At 40.5% G+C, this 22,745-nt stretch overlaps 1 protein-coding gene across 1 annotated transcript in view; it reads left to right on the top strand.

The window, feature by feature from the left end:
• The window catches only part of ush2a (Usher syndrome 2A (autosomal recessive, mild)), a 197,405-nt gene that overhangs the window by 129,864 nt on the left and 44,796 nt on the right, over nt 1-22,745 (top strand). The window contains exons 63-67 of the mRNA XM_051379326.1: nt 9,481-9,704; nt 10,964-11,267; nt 13,741-13,941; nt 14,165-14,319; nt 18,825-19,023. Of these exons, the coding sequence (XP_051235286.1) occupies nt 9,481-9,704; nt 10,964-11,267; nt 13,741-13,941; nt 14,165-14,319; nt 18,825-19,023 (1,083 nt within the window). The remainder of the gene's footprint in view (nt 1-9,480; nt 9,705-10,963; nt 11,268-13,740; nt 13,942-14,164; nt 14,320-18,824; nt 19,024-22,745) is intronic.

Below are 22,745 nucleotides of genomic sequence, written 5' to 3'. Positions count from 1 at the left end.
TCCTCTTCCTCTCCATCTCCTGGTTTTATTTATTTCACATCTCCTCTTCTCCTTTGTCATGTTCTTTGTTACTTTCCCTCAACTTGTTTCCCAGCTTACTCTGGCCTCCTCCCACCACCCTTTTATTTCTCCTCTCTTCCTCACCCTATTCTTCTCCCCTCCCTTTCTTTATGTGCCCCCTTCCCATCCACTCATCAGTCATTAGCGTTAGCTTCCCCATTGAGAACATATGGTATGATGGATCGTAGGGCTAGCGGCGCTAGCAAGGCTAAGGGCCATTTGCCGGGTGCACTGCGCTGTCGGGGAGCCTTGGGGCCGGCTATGCAACCTCGACCCCACACGTCTGTTTCAAGACACTCACACACAACATTCACACAGCAACACCTATTATAGGATAGGCTACTTAACCTTGGCACCAGTCACTCTCATTGCTGCCTCTCACCATGTCCAGACAGATTTTGTGAAAGAAAGAAAAATAGAAAGAAAGAAAATGAGAAGACAAGAGAAGACTAAAGATTACATGCAATTTTATTTAAAGTAAATAATATTGTACCTTCAAATAAGTTACATGAAAAATGTCAAAAACTGATAAAAGTGAGGGAAAGAAATAGAGAGAAGACTACAAATAAAGTACAATTTACTACAAACAATAGTATACACTTGAATGTAAATGTATATTGTAAGAAGAAAATTAAAGAAAGGAAGAAGAGTCAGAAAAAGAAAGAAAGAGTTAGTAATTAAAAACTATAAAATATGAATCAGACAGAAGATACTGTGAAAGAACAGAGAAAGAGGGGAAAAGTGAGTGTGAGAAAAAAACAGAAGAGTGGTGAAGAGCTAGATGGAGCAGATTAAAGGAGGAGTGAAGGGTATCCCATTGTGCCCAGCTGATAGACTAGGTTAGGCTGATGTGATTATGGGGTCCCTGAAGTGCGATCTATCACACATTACCGTCCACACTGTCAACAACCATACACACACACTGCAGGGGAACAGCAATGCCAGGAGACAGCCGTCTGGCAACAGATACACGTACCGGCTTCCGTGCACATGTGCACACGTAAATGTACACACACACATTCTCACACACACGCATGAAGAAAACCTGCATGTGTATACACACAGAATTGCATGCACGTGTACACTCATCCAAAAATATGCAACACACACGTTTGTGTTCAAGTCTGGACTGTTTCAAACAGAAAAGGAGTGTATTTCAAGTGAAGGCGAAACAGTGTCAGAAACATTATCTTACCTAACCCGTCTCAAGAAACAAACAAAAAACTGAGCCAGTTGACGGTGTTCTGCGAAAATGTTTCTTTGGGTTTAACTTGATTAAAACACAAGCAGTAAGCCAAATAAGTTGTTACCGTTCTCCCTCTATATCGTGTAAGTTGATATCATCCCTGCCCACCCAACACCCACCTATCTATGTACCTACTCACCCTGCAGACTAGCATATTTTAAGTTCTAAGTGTAATTGTAATTACTTGATGGAGAGTTTTTCCTTATAGTTCAAATGTGTACCAGAATGTTGTGAATAGTCTATTGTTTAGCTGTATGTTGTATACCCACTTACTCCAACTAGGAGTTGATATTTTCTTTTTTTTTATGTCAGACTTTGGATTTAAAGGATTTGTAATTAGTGACTACCCCCCAGTGCTAGTATCAGAAACGACACAGTGAAAGGCAGCCATGCACTCCGCCTCTACAGCAGAAATCTAATATATTACCACAATTATAGGAATGGTTTTCCCGTTTATGGTACTAATTTTATTACCTCAGTTAACAGTTTCCTATTGAGTTTATGGTCTGAACTGCTATTTTCAAAGCTTCTTCCATGCAACATGATGTTCATTCTGTAAATTCATTGTTCCATTCAGAGTAAAATAGACGATAAGGTCTATTTATTAGGGTACCTCATACGAACAGGGTATTCTTTAGGGCGTGGCTGCCTTATGATTGACAAAACACTCTTGAGGGCCCGTCCAGCAAACGCACGCAACTGAGATCAAACTAGGCACTGCTGATTAAATATGAATAAAGATTCTGTTACTGCATTGCCTATTTCTCACCTTAAATTTTTCAGAAACATACAACAAAAGTGTGCTCTTCTGTAATCTGTAATACAAGAACGTGTGTAACCAGGCAGGCTGCCATTTTTTGCTGCTACGGATGAGTAGCTACAAAAAAAACAACATGGCGACGGCCATAATGTCAAACTCAATGCACCAACCAATAGATGACATCACGATAGGTGCATACTTGGTTCCTGCCTACATGTGTTTTTATTCAAACTTACCTGGTAGTAACACTAAACATTTTAAATGGCCTAACTTCTACTCTGGCCAGTTTTAATCTTTGGGGTATTATTGAGATGGTCTATAATCCCTTTCCTCAGCATTCCCTAGTTATTATACAGTAACACAAAGTCTCTATGCTAAATCCCTCCCTTTCAAATCTGCCAGTTTGTTTAAACAGCTTTCATTTCACTTTCGAGTAGATTAAATACCGTTTGTTTTTGGACAAGAGAGCCTCACTTTTCTTGCAGCATTTCCTCCTGTGTTGCAGGTTGAAGACCAACTTTTAAGCTCTTCATTTGCTCCTTTTTTCTTCTGTCTCTGAGTTTGTATGTAGGATGTTTAGCTAAGACTTACATGAGATTAGATGGTGTTTAAAGGAATGCATGTGGTGTCTTTGGCCTCCCGTTGCTCCCTGACTCTCCCTAAGTCCCCCGCCTCATTGCGCGTGCTCCACTAATCATTTCCCCTTCACACTTTTTCTTTATAGTGTATCGTTCTTTAACTCTTCCATCTGCCCTTGAACCCCACCTTCTCCATCTCTCACTGTGGGTGCTACCATAAATGCCTTCCTAACCTCACTTTTTCCTAAAGTAAGTGAATCTTAAACATGTATGCGTTTCTTTAACTCCTTCCCCTACTCCCTCCCTCTGTCCCAGCCCAGCAGGCCCCATCCAAACGTTCAAGGACAAATCTGAATATCCCTTTTCACCGTTTAAGTGTTAAAAGCCTGGCGGTGCCGGGGTGTTATCTTAACGCGCCTTGCCGTGCCATCATCAGAGCGCGTGATGAAAATGGCTGTGATGATGCTAAAAGAAAAAAAGAGGAGGGGGAGAAAAAGTAATAATCAAATATGTTTTTCAAGGGCACAGTGACCATTTGCTGGAGGGAAATTATCCCAGTAGTTAAGCTAGCTCACTCCGAGCCTGGCGGAGTTGTGAGAGTGGATGCATTTGTGTGTCTAAGTGTGTGCAAGTGTGCAAGGTTTATTACTTCAACTTGGTGCAAGTGTGCTTCACTTTCTGCATGCGGGTGTCTGTTTCTCTATATGTATCTGAATGTTTTTGCAGTTTACATACATGTTTCTTTACACTCACTCATGTCCTTCCATTGTTTCTGCCAAAATATTCTCATCAGTTTCTGAGTGTGTATGTCTGTGTGGATGTGTGTGTGCGTGTGTTTATCATTGCCAAAAGCCCCTCATCAATGATGGGTAGCAAATGGCCAACAGTAGTGCATTCCAAACAGCAGCGTCTGGCTGCTTTAGAAGATCGAGTACTCTCTGAACACAGGAAGACATTTCTCTCTCTGTTAATGTATTTATGATGATGGCTTTTCTATTAGGTTTACTTTAATGACTGGCAAGAATAAAACCGGAGGCTGTCAGGAGCACAGCGATCAGGACAGTTTGCTGTGTGTGTCTCTGTGTGTGTGCGTGCGCATTTTATCTGCCTTTGTGTTACTCTTGATGTTGTTACTGTAACACATTGTGGACTTTAAATTAAAAGACATACATTCCAGGTATGGGCAAGGAGCAAATTAAGCTCAAATGTGCAAGAACACACACATAGAGACTTTGATATTTTAAGCAAGTGATTTCTACAAGATGTAGTTGGAAATAATATCTAGATGGAATGTTTCAGCTACATACCTCTGCTTAAATGTGTGCAGTTTACTTGTGTGCAAAATGACAATATTGTCATTGTCATTGACAAATGATTTTAAAATAGTGTACCTTTCTTAACTGAATTTAGAGTGTTTGGTGCATGTGAAAGTTAGCCAAACCAAATAAATCAGCCTGTATCAGCCTGTATCAGTGTTTCGTGGAAATTATGTAAATTTTTTTATGGCAACAAAGACAGAGTGATGCGTGATGCGTTTCCTTTGTTGTCTTCTACTGTCTTATGTTAAAAGTTGCACTTGAACTTGTTGAACTTGTTTTATTTTGGCACCAAGCATCCCTGCACGGGATGTTTCTTCTACTGGATATGTACCCAAGTCTTGGAAGAATTTTTACAGTCAATAGGTGCTAGAGAACCTCTACATGCTGCCCAGAATGTGCTTTCAGCATTCTGGTGCTACATGGGGCCTCTGCCACACCCCTAACCCTCCAACTCTTAGATCACATTGATGACAGTGATGGATAACCTGAAGGAGGCGGGCCATGGGTCATTGTGTTGTCATCTACATTGTCTCTGGTAGGGTTGAGGGCAGAATTGGTGGAGGCAGAATGTGTAAGCACAGATGAAAAGCATGTGGGATTTCCTGTAACGTCTATCAGCCAGTCCACTGTAAAATAAGTAGTGCTCATTACCATTTCAATAATGGATAAAAATTGTCTGTAACTGACAAAAAGGGTTATCTCTATTATCATTTTCATCTGCCCTGAAGTGATGGCATGAATCTCCATGTCTCAGTGCATGGGATGGGATGGATATGCACTTGTTTGTACTCTCTGATTTTGGTGTAAGCACAGTACAAAATACAACATGTTATGTTGTTTTAGTTTAACAAATCTTATTCATCTCATCTTACAATTGTTTTCTTTTTCCTGTTTTATCACTTCACTGTCAAAGTTGTTCATTTCTTCATCACTTCACTTCATATCTCTCACTCTCTCACAGACACTTTAAACACACACGTGAACAGCTGCTTGCTGTGTCTCAGTTTTTAGTGAATCCCTGTAGAGTGGTGAATATAACTGCCACCAAAGCATTTACCTAAGCTCAGCGCACACACACACACACACACACACACACACACACACACACACACACACACACACACACACTTAAAACCAACAAAGACACAAAGCACAAAGATGCACATACACACAATGTCACACACATGCCCAGCTGGTAATGTTGTTGAGATAAAAAAAAAGACGTCAGAAAGACAAGAGGACAACCAGTCAGCTGGGAAAAGAGTAGGTGTGTATGTGTGTGTCTTTGATTATGTGTGTGCTTGCTGCCCTAACATCCACATGTGTGTGTCCACAGGGGAACACTGTGCACTGTGTGAGAAAGTCAATCCACTGTGATTTCATCTCTCGACATGACATATAGTCTGGCCCCTCTGGAGCACAAAGTGTGCCGTGCACACACACACACACACACACACACACACACACACACACACTTCCTGCGTGCTTCCTGAGTGTTTGTGTGTACTAGAGCCCAACCAATACTGGATTTTTGAGGCTGATACTGTTTATTGAGAGTTTTTTCGAGAGCTGATGTTGTTTTTCAAAGAAGGCATAACATCAAACATATTAGGATCATTTAACTTGAGTTATTCAAGAGTTGTGACCTTGATATTGAGTAGGAATTCACAATTCACAAAATATATCTTTGATTGCTAAAATAGCCTGTCAATGATGACTCAGTATGAATATATCCCTCATTTGCAGAAACTTTTTGTCTCCTTCAGAGATGCAGGCTGCAGCAAAGCTTTCTCCAACCATTAAACACAATCAGAAACACATTTTCAAACATATCTTTGGCATTTCTTCTCTGCAATATCTTGTAATTTATTGATCAACACATATACAGATACCAATATATATCTGCGTTAAGCTAAGATTGTCCAGAGCAACCTTTGTTAATGAGTATGTCAGCTTTTATGTGCTTTCTACTTTCTGTGTGAGTGCATGTGCGCTCACATGTGTGCAACCAGTCTGTGTCTATGAAAGCTGCTTCAGTGTGCATGTGTGTTTGCTGGTATGCATGCACACAATTTGTGTATGTGTGCACTTTGTGCCAAACCCCTTGTAATATATTCAGGTATTTAAAAGTGTTTGGTTTGTTTAAAGTTGTGGAGGGGTTTTGGTCTCCTAGAGAGCTCGGATAACCCTAATCCACAACACACATTTTTATCAGTAGTTCATTGGCAGGACTAAATATTGACTTATCATTAAGTGGAATGACTGAAACCCTAATAATAATTCACGTTGTCTAAGCACCTTGTGTTGACGCAGCGCTCCCGACGCTATTAACGAATGTATGCAAATCCAACGTAAATCTGAAGATTAGGGCCAAAGCATTCTGCGATGCAAGAGAGAAAACAAGAGGTGTGTGATAAAATGTTGTCAACACATACACGCACATACATACGCACGCACAAACACACGCACGCACAAACACACACGGTTTATAGGGAAAACAGGAGGTGTGTGTTTCAAAACGTTAACACAAATGACAAGCATGTCACACACACCCATACACAGATAACGCTTACAAAGACAGGGATTGGATTTCTGCTGAATGGGTGATAATACAATAGTGAAGTTTAGTTGCAGAACAGTAAACAAACAGTGTAGACCTATGAACTGAGTGGATGAGAGAGAGATGGAGAGAGCTGTGGTAGATGGAAAAGAGGGAGGGGAAACAAGATGAAGATGTAAAGATAATGAGGAGAAAAGAGGATACGAGATGAACAAGTAGAGTCATCATCAAGAGAAATGTAAGAAGGATGAAGAGTTTGAGAGGAAAAGGATTAAAGCATTGAGGAGAGAGAAAAGGAGGACGTAAGAGAAGGTAGAAGGTGGATAAACTTATAGATAGGTAGTATACTGTAGATGTTAGGCTTGGAGGGAAAAAAAGTGACTAGAGAACTCCAGAGCAGGTTACTAATTATAAAGTTGGCATTTCTGAGAGTTTAGAAATGGCATGAGAGTGAATCAAGATATGCAGAGAGTTTGAACAGCGCCATGTTGAACGATGCATGGACAGATTGTTGGACTGCCTGAGAGTAAATGGAGGCAAATGAGCAAAAAATTGTGAGTCGTAGAGGGCCTGGTGTCCGGGTGGAAGGGAGGAGTAGAGGTGAGGAGGACGAGGGATGAGTGGAGAGGAGCTATTTTGGAAAAGTGTTGAGCTGTTTATTTGCGCGTCATTGAAGCTGAAGTAAGGCGCTAGGGGAATTGGCCACCAAGCCCCCTCTCTGCAACAGCTGCCGCTGCTAAGTGAGTTACTAGCCGTCAGACTGCCTTTATGTCACACAATCACACACACATACACATGCATTTTCCCGTCACATGTTGCCTGTGATGGATGCTGTGAGGATAATGCACGGCAACAGCACAGGAGAAAATATGTGCCATTCTCCACTTTTGGCCTTTAAGTGAAATGATTGCTTAAATTAACAGCATTTCATGTGCGCAAAGAGTGAACGCTGATTAGGTTGTTAAGTAAGTTATTTATCACTCCACAACTAGCTGCAGCCCCATTGAAGGGCGAGGCCATGATACAAAGCAATGACTTAGTGTTTAATGTCTGCTGTCAAATAAAATGGGCAACACAGCTGGAGGTAGATAGTGCCGCAGATCAGCATGCCATCAACTCTTAGTTAGAATTTGCTAAATAGCTCATGAAAGTTAGATTATTTCAACTCTAAACTAAATAATCACAAAAGACGGAGGGGTTCTTACAGTATTTCAGTCTGATTCAAAATGAGAAGCTTTTACTATTGGACTCTCATTAAAATACGATTTGTCCTTTCTCCATCAGCACAGTTATGGTATTTTAGTCAAGCCGTGCCGTGCCGTGCCATGCTCATTTGTATTTGCAGTGCATCCTCACAGCAGGAGGTTACTTTGCTGACTCAGTGTTAAAGCAGGACAATATTATAGCCTTAATCCATTGCAAGGCCAAAGCTTGACAGTCCCCGCCCTCAACTAAGCTAAGAAGTTAGAGTAACCAGATTGGCTCAACTGGAGAGAAATCACCATGTTTATTCTCGACTGTATCTTCAGCCAACATTAGTATAGTAGCTCCTACGTAAGAGCTGCTGCGAGTTTAGTTTAACCCTCATGTCCATGACCTAACCTTAAAAAAACAGTGTGTGGGATTTAGTGACATCTAGCGGTGAAGTTGCAGATTGCAACTAACTGAACACTGCTCGCGTATGTATTGATGACCTGGGAGTGAGAAGGGGGGGAGAAGAAACTACAGTGGTAAAGAAATAAAGCTACCCCAACTACAAACTTTGCCAGAGCAATGAATAGCCGAGTAAAGCTTTTCTAACCAGAATAAAGTGGAGCTTTTACAGATTCTGTAGACCAAGACATTGTTTTCTCCTCCCAGAATGAGTCTTCCTGCCTCAAATCTGCAGGTTTTAATCTACAGTTTTAATTTGTCAATCATTCTCAATTGATTTGACATTAAATATGAAGCACTTCAGAATGTGAAGAAACATGCTTGAAATTTGATATTCAGCTGCAAAACAATTTTACAGGGAAATAGAGTGATAGCATGTATTTTAAATGTCACCTTGCTGAAGGTGAAGTGGTGGCAGAAAGACATCACCTATCACTGTCAGAGATGGCAGCTCTCAGAAAAAAGCACACTTCCTTCCCACTACATTCTTTCAACAGCATTGCCTGAATATTACTGCTGTATGAAGAGATGAATGCAGGAGAGGAAAAGAGGCATGCGGGGGAGGAGAAGAGAGGAGGATGTATATAAGAGTTGATAAGAGAAGATGCACACTAATATTCAGAGCGGCCTAAATACTGTTTCTGTACAGATGGGAAAAAGGGATTGAAAGGAGGGGGAAAGGGGATTTTGGGATGTTTAGACGAGAGACAGTGCAGCCCAACTGTGCCTGGATATATACAAGAGGAGGTATAAAACAAGAGGAGGTGAAGGGAAGGTGAAAAGGTTATGGAGGGAGGAGGACAAGACAAAAGACAGAAAACGTGAGGCGGTGGAGGAAAGAGGTAGAATAATAGGATGAGTTGAGAAGCAGACGAGGACAAGAACAGGTTAAGGGAAAGAATAGAAAGGTCAATATTCTTTGTAATACAGGGACACATACAGTGATTTCAGACATTACTGTTGAATGTAGAAATATAACCACATCGTGTAAATAATAGAGATGACCCCAGGAGTCTTGCAGAAGCTTGTCTTTTTTTAGTATTTGTTGCTGTGGGAGCATTCATGAATGGAGCAGTGTCACTGAAATCATGACGTCCTTGGCGATTCACAATATTTCTTAAACAACTGTACAACCAATATGATTTGGACCTAAATTTGTAGCAAAATTTGATTTCAAAAACTTAAAACTGATTCATTAGAGACTTAAAACACACACTCGTCATAAAAAACAATTTCCTGCTACAGTAAGATCAAAAATTAAAATGCATATGAAACACCAATATGATGCATATCTTCTTCTTTAGGTTTTGTCTGCTGTGGTCAGGAGTATATTAACTCTTCAACCTCTCTTTGCTGTGTGGACAATGACGGATATCCCACAATACACCCTGCTGGCAATGCTACAGTGACATTGCAGTGCTGTGGGTCAAAGGTCATACATCAAGAAGAGGAATGCTGCAACGGGATTGGCTATGACCCCCAAAGACACGTGTGTGCTGACCAACCCACGCCGGGCCTGTTAATACAGGTACGTATGTATGTGAGATAATGTGTGGGACTATTTGCTAAGACGTGTGCTATAGATGAGGAAATCTTAGGCACTGTGTTCTGTCAACCAAGTTTTCTACAGCTCTCTTACACTTTCTTTGTATTATTTCATGTCCACTGGAAGCACCGTGTAGTGTTCCACTTGTGCCATATGTCCGTCACATCTTCCCTGCGGTTTAAATGTCCACTATAAGGGCATCTTAAATGTCCACTATAAGGGCATCTTCTAGCAGTCTGAGTCTGCAGCAGCCACGTTTACAATATTGGTAGCATTGTTTTGCTGTCATTTTTTGTGTTTTACAAGCACATTTGAAGCTAATTTATTATCGTTTTGGTAACGGGTTTAAGGCTGTAGTTTACTCATTTTAAATAGTGCATATATAATATAATAATATAAGGAGAACATAACATTCCATGTCCTTCTGTATAAACATTAGAGGAGAAGTGACATAAATTAACAGGGGAAAGTTTAATTCACCATCTGACAAATTAAAAAACAACTGAATTGCACCTATAGATATGACATTTAACACATTTAATTGTCAATAAATGCAGGCATTAAATTAATAAGTGACTTCCACACTTCAGAAATGCAAGCTAGTCTGGCAGAAAAAAGATTTGGCGCTAACACGTCGACTGGATATCGGACTCTCTTTCTCTCTCTCTCTCTCTCTCTCTCTCTCTCTCTCTCTCTCTCTCTCTCTCTCACCATCTCTCCCTCCATCTCTCAAACTCACACTCATTGTCACATCAGGAGTTGGGGACTGGGCCATCGTCCATTTATCAACTGGGGTCATGTGATGTTTGTGTGTTCCTAAGTCAGCATGAGACAGGCACACACATACACGCACAGAGGCACACATGCACAGGGACAAAGGGTAGGAATTCTCATTAGCTCTAATGATGTCATTAAGGACCATGCATACCACACACACGCACACAAACACGTACATAGCTACATTCTGCATGTATATGAGAGACACTTCAGAGTTTATATGATTTTTGCTTACAACATGTAACATAATAGTAAACTTCTATCAAATAAGTTTCTGTGGTAGAAATCTGTCTGTGCAGTGCAATCATGAAGATGAATTACTTAAAGAAAATAAAGATTTTGAACCTCATAGTTTCCCTTTTCTCCCTTTTTGTCTCCTCTCCTGCTCTCTTTCTATTTAACTCCCCCCTCTTCCCATCTCTTCTTTTCCTCTCCACTCTCCATCTTTATCTATCCTTGTGCAGCACATGTGTTTGCAGGGCGCTGTGTGTCCCGTGGCTGCAGCATCCACAGCTTATTGTGGCTCCTGTGACCTCGATCCATCTATGACCGCTTGCACATGGGTCCTGTCTGTGCACACACAGCCTGACACACCCTCCACAACATACTCACCTTCCATCAACACCACACATGAAACTCTCACCACGGGCCTCTCTACACGTATGAACACAAGTGATAACACACACAAAATGCAATTCGAGGGAGGCCTGTGCCCATCGCATGAGGAGGTAGTGTACAGCGGAGGAGCCAACAGATACACCTATACAGGTAATGTTTGAGTGTGTTCAGTGGAATAATAAATAATAAATAGAAGCACAGCACTAACCTAGCACAGTTCCATAGTTGATGTAGCCTTTCCATTTTTTTTTCTTCCTTTACCTAAGTACTGAATGTTTTGGTAACAAGCTTTTCTAATCTTTAGGGGACAACTACTGCTTTGATACAATTGTTTTGCCGATTCTTTGAAACAAATATACCTTTTTCTCATCGACTTTTTTTGTATCCCTCAATGCCTCCTGTATCCCTTCAAGTCTGACCAATTGCTGATTACACATTTTTCAGCCTCCTTTTCCCATCACTGCTCTTAACTGTGCTCTGCCTCAAACATGTAGGCTTGTTAGCGTTTGAAAACTAAAATCTTTAATTAAACACCTTACTCTTTCCCGTTAATGAGAAAGTTACCTCAGTGATATCACACAAGAGGTTTTATCAAACCTACAACTTTCTTTTACGTGCTGTTAAAACCTGATGACAAACTGAATGCCTTTTGTTTTTGACCACTTATAATATACTTGCATCCCTGCTTCTAACCTACTACTTTGCTGTAAATTAAGACTCTCGCTTCAGTTTTCCATGCCACTATGAAGAATAACTAATTCAGAATATAGCCATCTGTGAAACACACCGCTCATAGAAATTTTAAGCCTGCAAAAACCAATTCTGCATTTACTCTAAATGTGTCAGCCGCTGCAATCAACGGGCTTTAGAGACAGATGCCCTTCCACAGACACACACACACACACATACACACACACACACACACACCCACACTAAGGCAGCTGTTGCAGTGCTCACTGATAGCTGTAACGTGGTAACTCTCTCTGTGCTGTACACTTGTGTGTCATTAAAACTTAGAGATGGGCGTTTAAATGTCATTTCAACATTTTCTACTATTTATCAGCCCAAAGGGAGTTGGAGTGTATATCTGTGTGTGTTAGTGTTTGTGGGCGTGTGTCTCAGGATTTTCTGTCTGTCCACACATTATTTATCTGGGTAGTTACATCTGTTTAATCAAGACTAATTGTGGCTGTGGATGTTTTGTGTGTATGCGTTGTGCACTAATAATTACATGTGTTTTGTGTGTGTGTTAGTGTCAACTTAGTTGCTATATAAGTATGCCTCTGTAGAGAATGTGGTTGTGTGTATGTATCTTTTATCCACTGTGTGCGTGTGTGTGTGTGTGTGTGTGTGTGTGTGTGTGTGTGTGTGTGTGTGTGTGTGTGTGTGTGTGTGTGTGTGGCATGGGGCGCTTAGGATAAGAGTTTCTAGGCAATGCTGTGACACCATCTGGGCAGAGGCACATAAAGCTGTCGCCACCTACCATACACCAGATGTTTCTCATGTGCACACACACACACACACACACACACACACACACACACATAGGGTATCATGCTATACTTCTCTGGGAAAAAGACGTTAGGTAGATCACACACAGTTTGCTCAGCATGTGCAATGAGTGCTATAAATATATACTGTATTATCCACACCCAGTTTATATTTATACTTGTTGAATTAGTTCTTAATGAAACACAAAAACTAGGCATGTGTTCATGCAAGCACATTCAGTTTTTTATTTACTTGTGTGTCACCGTGTGTGTTTTGCTGCTTCAGTTATCACAGTAGTAAAGACAAGAGTCCCAGACTGGTGGTTAAAACATGGTCTCATTTACAGCAACAGTCCCTTAACACTACTAAAAATAATGCACATGTGTGTGAGGGTGTGCAAGCACATCTGTATGTATATATGCTCCTGTATGTATACCTCAACAGAAGGTGTGTCACAACCTGTCTCCCAGAATGTTTCAGTCCTGGCCTGACATTTACAACTATGCACCAGTGCTAGTGCATATATTTAGTATATGTCCATATAACATGTGCTTACATTGGCAGTACAACTCCCAGTACACACATTTTCAAAGATGAAACTATTGTTGCAAAACATCATTTTAGATAAACATATGTGCCATATGTTTTATGAATGGTGTATAGTGCGCATGTTGTACAAAAGATTTTAAGGCCCTCAATTATTTTGGTTCATACTGTCTTTAATGCTTGGTGAGGAGTACACAGTGTATTGTTAATCCCTTATATTCATTTTGCTAGAGCCATTGAACATATTATCCCATTTATAAAATGTTCATTAAAATTTAAAACAAAATGGACAAAGGCACCAAAGATTCAAGTATCAGGTTCAATTCCCATAGTTTTTCCTTTTATTAAAATATATTAGCTGTTTCAGATAGAGCTTGCAACAAATTTACAGCATGGTTGTTTGCATGCTGGAGCTTATACTACATGTGCACTTACAGTATTACTCACTTAGTAATCACAAGTAAAGGCAGTGTTGCTAAAGGAAATAGTCATTAACCAATGTATTGACAATCTTACTGACAGATGTGTTGATTATTTCCTTTGCTCCCCTTCTTTCGTCCTTCCAACCTTCCTTGCTCTCTAATAGACTCTGACCTGGAGCCCTTCACCACCTATGAGTACAGGGTGAGGGGCTGGAACAGCTTTGGAAGAGGCTCCAGTGATGTTGCAACAGTGACCACCACTGAAGACAAACCATGGGGAGTTGCACCGCCCCGTTGGAGTCGCTTAGGAGAACTAGATGACATCATCCAGCTGCAGTGGCAACCACCTGCCAGGCCTAATGGGTGTGTGTGTGTGTGTGTGTGTGTGTGTGTGTGTGTGTGTGTGTGTGTGTGTGTGTGTGTCACTAAAACCCCTGAGATTTGCTTAAGTTAACTTCAGTTGAGGGTTATTCATGATTAATGTGGATATGGACGTAAAAATGAAAAAGACAACATGTTTTCTTTTAAATATTGAGAAAAACCTAACATTGGTTATCAAAAATTAAAGTACCTTTTCCATTTTACCAGGGGACATCACCCACTATGTTATACTCCGAGATGGACATGAGCGTTACCGTGGTGAAGAAAACAGTTTTACTGATGTGGGTGGGATCAGGCCTTTCCAGGAATACAGTTACCAGCTGAGGGTTTGTAACCGGGCTGGTTGTACTGACAGTTCACAGGTAAGACCACGTGTGTGTTTGCGCTGTTACAGTTGAGTCAGAATAACATTCTCTGTATCACAGTATTCATAGCTCATTAGCAGCTTATGTAGCTAACCTTATGCTTCCCTGTCCAATAAATATAATACCAAGTCTGCATCAGGAGATGGAACAGGGAGTTTGGAACATATATACACAAAAATGGGCATGTCTATTCATAAAGCTTGCAAACTCAGCATTAGCTATTCAGATAACCAATACGTGTCTGGCATTGATGATGCCCCATTGGTATGCTGTAGATATTTTGTTAAAAAATACAGTAAAATATTACCAATTACACCTTCAGTTGGAAATTGCTGTGTGATTGCCTCTGTCTTGCCAGCCTTCCGTGTAGAGCTTTCTCACTCACACACCAACAGACTCTCACACACACACACACACACACACACACACACACACACACACACACACACACACTTTCCAAAAGCGTACTATGTTGTAGCACCCCATTTCATAAAGACATTATCCCCCTGTATGATTATCTAATGGCTCCTCTAAAGATGGACTGAGCTTCACTGAACTAAGCACCACTTTACTCCATAGTTTAGTTCACTCCTTTAATTTAAGCTCAACACTTGAGGGAACTTGTGTAGAAAAGTATGCTGTGTGTGAAAGAGAGGGAGACAGAAATATGAAAAAACACATGAGAGAGAAAAAACATGTTTGTGTTTTCTATTTGTTAATCAGTTGTGTTGTTGTCTGTCAGTTTTTTTTTTTTCTTTCAAGAAACAGAAATCAGCTTCCTTGCCACTTGACCAAAACATAGCTAATCAGTACATTTACCATACCAGCTGACAGTGTACAGGAGCTGCTTTTATTGCTTGGACTCAACAACTCATACCCTTCTACACACCTGTCTGAATACATGCAAAGATCACTTTTCCTATTTTGTTCTGTCATGGAGAAATAGTCTGCTTCACATTGGATAAACTTACAACAGCAACCTTGCAGCATTGGTCTTCTGCAGCTGGCTGCTCATCTGATCCATTGTTTGGCCGGTGGCCTTTCAGCCAAACGCCCTTTTACCCTCTCGTAAAAACCTCCTCAGATGCTGATTTCCAAATGTTGTTTACATTGTAATTCAGGTGCTCAGTTGTTCTGCAAGTGATATTTTACAAATTCTAAACCTCTGACCTTTGTTGCTAGGAAATAACAGTGTGTGATGTTTCCACGCTGTGTGAACTCTGTACTGTTCCCGTGTCGGAACAAGTTTTTATTTAGCCCCGTTTCTGCTCTCCCCCTGTATGCGAGGCTCTGGATTTGCTGAGTCTACCTGATGTTTGTGATAGCGTCCATAATAGCTTCACACAGAACTCCCCCTGCTATCTCTCTGACTGTAGCCGAGCTGATATCACCACAACAATTAATTTCTCCGGCTTAGAGGTGATGAAAGCTCATGTTGAAAACTGTCTTTCTGGCTTTTTTTTTAAAGCTAATTTAACATCTCATTATTTTGATGAGCACATTCTTACGTAAAGACGAAGCCTGTAGATGTGTCACTGGAGGGATGGATGGGAGGTACAGTGTGCTGAACTGGTTGTGAGGGGTTGATAGATACATAGATGATGGATTAATGTATACAATAAATGAATGCTGAGGAGAATGATGACATGGATGAAATAGGAATGGATGATTGTGATAGAGGAAGGTCGTGGTAAATGGTTGGAAAGATGAAGGGAGAGAAAGAAGAGATTGTCACCATTCTAGTACTGTAGGCTTTCCCATATCTGTGTATAGGGATTCTGTTAGTGTTAAGCATTCATTTGTAAATGTATTACAGTGATACCATACGCTGATGTTTCTGGCCACCTGACAAATGTCCAGTATTCACTCAACATTTTGCTGTTAAGCTGTCTCTGAAGAAAATCATTTTAAGATGTGGTTCTTTTGCTCATTTACTTTAGTTCTCAACCATTTCACACTGGGCAATGTAAACCAGGTAGGGTAATTGGTGCTTACTTGAGCTTGTTTGCTGACGTCTGACTGAAATCAGACCGAAACCAGCTTATCACTGCAGGTGAAAGCTGTTTAGAGCAGAACTGGCTCTCGATTCTGAGTAAGGTCGGCCGTAGGAATAGGAGTAATAATTCAGTAATTTGTTCCTGTTGTCTGTTGTTTGATTTCAATTTGTGTAAACAGCTGTGAAATTGTAAAGTCCTAGAAGAAATAATTGAAGAAGAAAAAACTGTCATTACAAGTTCATTACTTAATAGTTGTGTCTGACATTAATTTATAGTGACTGTGTCGTGTGCGTAAGCACTTAACATTTTGCAAAAATCAAACAGAAAAAAGCCTACAGCATGATGCAAATTATGACCTCTCATAGTTTCTCGTAGCATGGAAGCTGACCACTAAATCATCTTGGCTGGAAACTTGTTTCCATTTCCATGACCAACAAGGGAACTCTGTATACATGTATACATTCACATACCCTCCTAAAGCCATATGCAGTTACACCACAAACTCAATCTCTGTCTTCCATTTTCTCTCTGTCTACCTCCCTCTCTCTCACACACACATACATATGTTTACAGAAACAAGCACACACACTCCAAGGGTGGAAAGGGAGTGAGTTGGATTAGTTTGTACACCAGTGAAAATTGGCCAAACAGTCCCAATTATGAGATAACTTGGGCTAACCTAATACACCACTGCAATTACCTGGCATCAGCCCACTCACATCACACACACACACACACACACACACACACACACAGGCACAAACACACAGACAAACAAACGCAGGCGCACACAAACGCACACCTGCTGTGACAACAGAAGGTGCTGATCTAATATGGTTGGTCACTTAGAGAGGGAGGAAGAGCGATTGGTCTTCTTCTGTCTTCAACTCCTTTTGTCCTGTTCCCTCTGCTATTTGTCTCCTGTCATTCCCTAGATCTCAACGCCGCACTCTTCAGTTTCTCCCAGCTATTGTTGTTCCTTTCTTAACCTCCCTCATCCTCACTCCTTCCCACTGTCCAAACACCAGTTTTCTCTTTTGCAACAACTGTCATCTGGTGTCCAACATCCGCCTTTCTCTCTTTCCTATATGTCTCTCACAATCCCATCTCTCTCTCTGTGCCGCCAAGTTTCCATTCCTTTGTATACACAAAGATGGGTTGGATGAAGAGCATCTTAGCAATGCATGCTTTCATGTATGCAGCTTTTTATTATATGTTAGTGAAATGTAAGCTGCTGTACTGCATTTTACTGAGCTGTTAATGATTCTGATTGGGATACATTTGAATGCAATCAATGTACTGCTCAACTCTGGGTCTTCATTTTTGTAAGTCAGTTAAATCATCCATCAAAAGTTAAGTGAGTTAAAGTTGTATTTAGGGTACACTTACATACAGTACATAGTTTTATGGCTTTTATTTCTTTCTTTTTTTTACATCACAGACATCCGAGTTAACAGCACACTGAAGCACTCACTGATCGTTACCAGACTTTCCCTGCATCTTCCTTATCTTCTTCTTCTGCTCCGCCTCCTTTGCCGTTTCCTCTCTTCCACCTCTTTGTGTTGCCGTGCGTACACCTGCATTCACCTGTGTGTGTTTATGTGTGTTCACGTGCGTGTGTGTCTCCTTAGTTGTAGTAGCAGTGTTCTAATTGCATAGCACTGTGTGGGACAGGTGGGGGAAGTGCTAGTGACAGTCTATTAAGGCAGGATATCCCTGTTGCCATTAGCAGCAGATTGCCCTGTGATTCTCTGGTCTCCACATTCACCCAGCGTTCACAGGGCCCACAGATACTACACTAAGAATTTACAATAAGATAGTAACTCGCAACACTGTACTAAAAAGCAATATTTTTTTTTTTTGCATGACCTGAGCTTGGGAATTGCTTGTTGTTTTTGTTTGTTTTCCCCATTTTGTACCAGTAATACGTGGTAATACTGCTGATCAGAACCTCAACATCCTATCATAATTTAGGTGCCTTGCATTGCTGAAGCAGCTTTCAGTTATTTTCTTTGTCATGCAGAGATGCTAAAGTGATGGAGTAGGTCTCCTGTATTCTCAAACTAGTGTACTGCTCTAGCTTTTTACACTATTTACAGAGTTCTTCCCTCGAGCGCAATAGGTTCTAGGAATAAAACATAGTGTATAAATTCTATAGTCTGCATGTTTTTTCCATAATGCAGGTTTTGGATAGTTTGTGTTTTGGCTTCATTTGTTCCCTGTTTTGGATGGATTTGGCAATAGGTTGTAACATTTCTGCTGTCACCAGCAAATGTCTTTCTCTGTTGTCAACAAGGTTTTTATTGCCTTAGAAAGAGAAGCCCTGAATTTGGAGGCAGTTTTTTATTGGGTTGTGACTGTGTTAATTACATTCATAAATGATCACAGCAGAAATCCATCTGTTATCCACACCTTTTAAATTCTGTAAAATACCAGAGATGTGTTGTATTTTCTATTTCTTCTGTTTTTATCTGTGTGTATGTCCATGTCCATGTGTGTGTTCAGGTCGTAGCAGTGACAGTCCAGGGTTTCCCAGAGGGCGTGCAGCCTCCATTGGTAAGAGCTTTAAGCCCCTCCTCCCTCCATGTGAGCTGGTCTGAACCTACTCGTCCCAGTGGAATAATACAGCGGTACCACCTGAACCAGACTGGTGTCGGAACCATATTCACACACAACGATGGGCCCAGGAGTTATACTGTGACTGGTAAATATTTCAGATTATCTGCCTCGCTTTTCCTTCACTTCCTCAACTCTCATTAAACCTCCTCTCCTCCTCCTGCAGCCCTCTGATTGCCCTTCCTTATTTCTCTCTCTCCTCCTCTTTCTTTTCTTCCTCTCCTCCTCCTGCTCCTGCAGCTTTCACTTCTTTCCCTGCCCTCTCGCCTCCTCACCTCACACTCCAGATATTATTCCCTCTATTTCTTTCCTTTTGTCATCTCTGAATCATCTTCTTTACCTCTCTGCTCCTCTCACTTCCTCTCTGCTTACCTGCCCTCTCTTCTTCTGTCCTCCCCCTCTTTTGTTTTTTTCCTTTGTCATGCATTTATTTATGTATGCCAGTTTCTGGAATCCATCTAATGACTGAATTTACACCTGATTCCCGCCAGTCTCTCTCTGGTCCACCCCTTACACACACACAAACACACACAAACTCACTCACATGAACACACACGGAACCAAAAACACCACAAGCGCAGATAAGAAGCACACTCAAACATAGTAGGCAGGCGCACAAGCTCAGGCTTACATACCTAGAAAGACACATGAGAAAAAAACAAATATAAGTACAACAAAACAGCACAACAAAAGCAGTGTGAGGCCCAGTGCTCTAACAAAACGCTCCGGAAGTACACACACAGACAAACAGAAGTGTTGGCTAGTCTTAATATTGTAGATCTGCACAGAAACACGGTGGTGTCAGGACTGGGTGATTTGTGGGTCTTGTTTTATCTACCCTGAGGAGGAGCTGTGTTGCTGGCCCTCTGCCATCAGTCAAAGCACACACTCACACGCAGACACAAACACATGCATGAAGCATTGTAAAGTGGCCGTTTGTTAGGATAAAAATATAACATTTTAGAGACACAAATACTAATAGAATATTATCACAGTAGACATACTTAGCTACAGTACTTCTGTGATTTGAAGAGTTAAACTAACTTCAGATTTAAACATTTAAAGTGTTTTAAAACTCATTTGGTTTCTATGTATTCCATTTGACTGTGTAAGTGATGAGATCTTTTTAAGCTTAAATTCAGTGACATTTTCCTTTCACAGCTTTCCTCTCTGCTCAGTTTTGGACTCAGACCAGGCATCGGCTTTGCCAGTAGCCAATAGACTAGTCCCATGGTGCCTGTGGTTGGCTTGTATGGTCAGGAGTTGTGTGTGCACGAGCATGTGTGTTTGTATGTGTAGGCATGAGGCAAAGCAAACAATGCCAAATAGAGATGGTAATGTTCTGTAATACTGTACCAGCCCCATGTGCCAGTGTAAGCAACCAGCATGCGTGTGTGAAATTCCCCTGTCCCCCAGTGAGACACTGGAAAACCCTGCGTATTCAGCCAAAATCACTACTGGGGCAGTCTCTTGCTCTCTCTCCCTTTATCTTTCTCTCTCTGTCTCTCTCACCCGCTCTTGTTTCTCTCAGCTCTCTCTGTAACAACACATATATGCGAAAGGTTTCTGGGTTTTGACAGCTGACATTCTGAATAAGTTTTACAATAACAAAGGATCAACTTTATGTGGCCACTACAGATAAAAATAAAAGCCTTGAGTGGTCCTGCAGCTCAGAACTGTTATTGACTGTAAAAATAAGCTTTGGTTTTCATTCTCACTTTATCAGCTTTTTCCTCTCAATGTTCTATAATTTGATTCAGTACAATACAATAAAAGTATGTTGAATTATATTTCCTTTATATTTTATATACATTTAATAACAGTATTAATGTGTTGTGTTTTTAGGCAATATCTTTTATTATTAATATTTGTCTTATTCTGTACCACCATGTGCGGAGGGTAGTCTCAACAGTAAAATTAAATAAAGACAAAAAAAAATACACATACTGAGGGAGTGAAAAGTGCCCAGAATTACACTTTTTAAAAGAGAGTGAAGGAGAAAAGGAGGGAGTGGGACAGACGAAAAGATGGATGGATGTATCTAAGTGTTTTCAGTGAAATATGAACAGAAATAATTGCTGTGCTACTCCCTCATCCTTAATGTTTAATACGCCATTATTCATCTTCCCTGCTTCTCTGAGCTCACACACTCACTCATTCAAACCACAGAAACCGGAGAAATGTGCTTTTTTTAGCTACGAAAATGTCGATTTTAGATTGAATCACTCTTGCAGTGTTGTAACTTATTTGATCTGATGGAGTGTTTTCCATCAAAATCACTTTGGTAGGCGAGGCATTCATTTATCAAAAAACGTTCATATGTATTTACTCCTGTAATGACAAACATAATAATACTATTATGTTAAATTGAGAAACAGTAACAATGAAAACAGTCATTTTAAGTGAGAATACCTGTTGCTTTATAACAAAGATATAAAAGTAAGTGTTGCATACATTGTTAAAATTTGTTGTTTGGTATAGGCCAGAGAAATGGAAAATACATCTTGAAGGAATGCCACAAAAAACACATCTGTTACATTACTTATGAAATGCATTTTGTCTTTAACTTAATAGTTAAATGGGGGAGTGGAGCTTTAATAAGCGCTGAATGATTTCTCTGTAGTTAATGTTACAAATTGTGTTGTTATTTCTAACTGGTTTGCACTGTTAGAATGAAAAAGGTAAGCAGTGACCTCAATAATGCCTAATGCCTAATCTAAAATTATTAAAAAAACAAATTTGTGGCTTCAGCCATTTCCTGCTTATCAATGATATGCCTTAGGAATAGCAAGAAATAGACTCTTATTAATCACATTTTTAGCAGTTCTAAAAAGTGACACTTCATAGAAAGAATTAAGCACTACTGTACAAAGACACCCCATGTGAATCGATATTAAGTATTGCCATCATTAGCTCACAATGAATTATTGCCTGCAATTATATAGATTATGGCATTAATCATGTGTTTAATTGGTCTTTTGTAGCCTCATTATTAATTCAGAACAGCAGGGAATAGAGTATGTTCTTTTATTTATTAATGTGTTTCCCCCATAGTCCATGCTCTGATTGGTCCCTGCTATAGGTGCAGGCATGTAGACATGGGAAGAGAGAACTTATCTTTTCATGTATCAATCCTGAATCTGTCTTTTATGAGAATCTCAACGTTACAATAACCTGACTGCACTGAATGATTTGTTACACAGAACCATCTGGGAAGTTGTTGTTTGGAAAAGGGCAGGCACTTTCAAAATATACTTGGCAGGTGATTGGATGTTCTGATATAACTGATGTCAGCAGCATCTATGCTCACCTCTTTAGCCGCCACCATTTTTGTTTTCGAGCGAACAGTCGTCACATACGTCGTCACATACGTCGTCACACACGTCGTCACGCACACCTAGGTTTAAATCGCACCCGTAGCTCATGCCGCAGCTGCCAGTAATTCCTCATAAGATGCTGATTGGTCCGCTACCACTGTGGTTGGACAGGGCAGAGCTTGAAGCCTGGCAAGATGAATTCCTGCTTAATATTGTGATTTTGTAATCTTGTGAGTCCAGCTGCCTCGCAAGGTTAACATTACAGTTTGTAGAAAGAGTTTTTCATCCAACTAGTTACCAACCACACTCTTCTCTTGTTGCCTGAGATCCACATGCTACCCAGCTGAATCAGCCCTGTCTGAACCCTGTTCTAGGCCTCAAGTCTGTCCTGCCTCTGTTGTCTTAATTGAAAAAAGGGTTTTCTCTGGGTCAACAGATATGTATTGAATTAATTGGTCTAATTAAGCAAAATAAGTAATCATTTAAATATTTA

The sequence above is a fragment of the Dicentrarchus labrax genome, unplaced genomic scaffold (assembly GCF_905237075.1).
Source record: "Dicentrarchus labrax unplaced genomic scaffold, dlabrax2021, whole genome shotgun sequence".
Taxonomy (NCBI): Eukaryota; Metazoa; Chordata; class Actinopteri; family Moronidae; genus Dicentrarchus; species Dicentrarchus labrax.
This window is presented reverse-complemented; position numbering and strand designations above follow the sequence as displayed.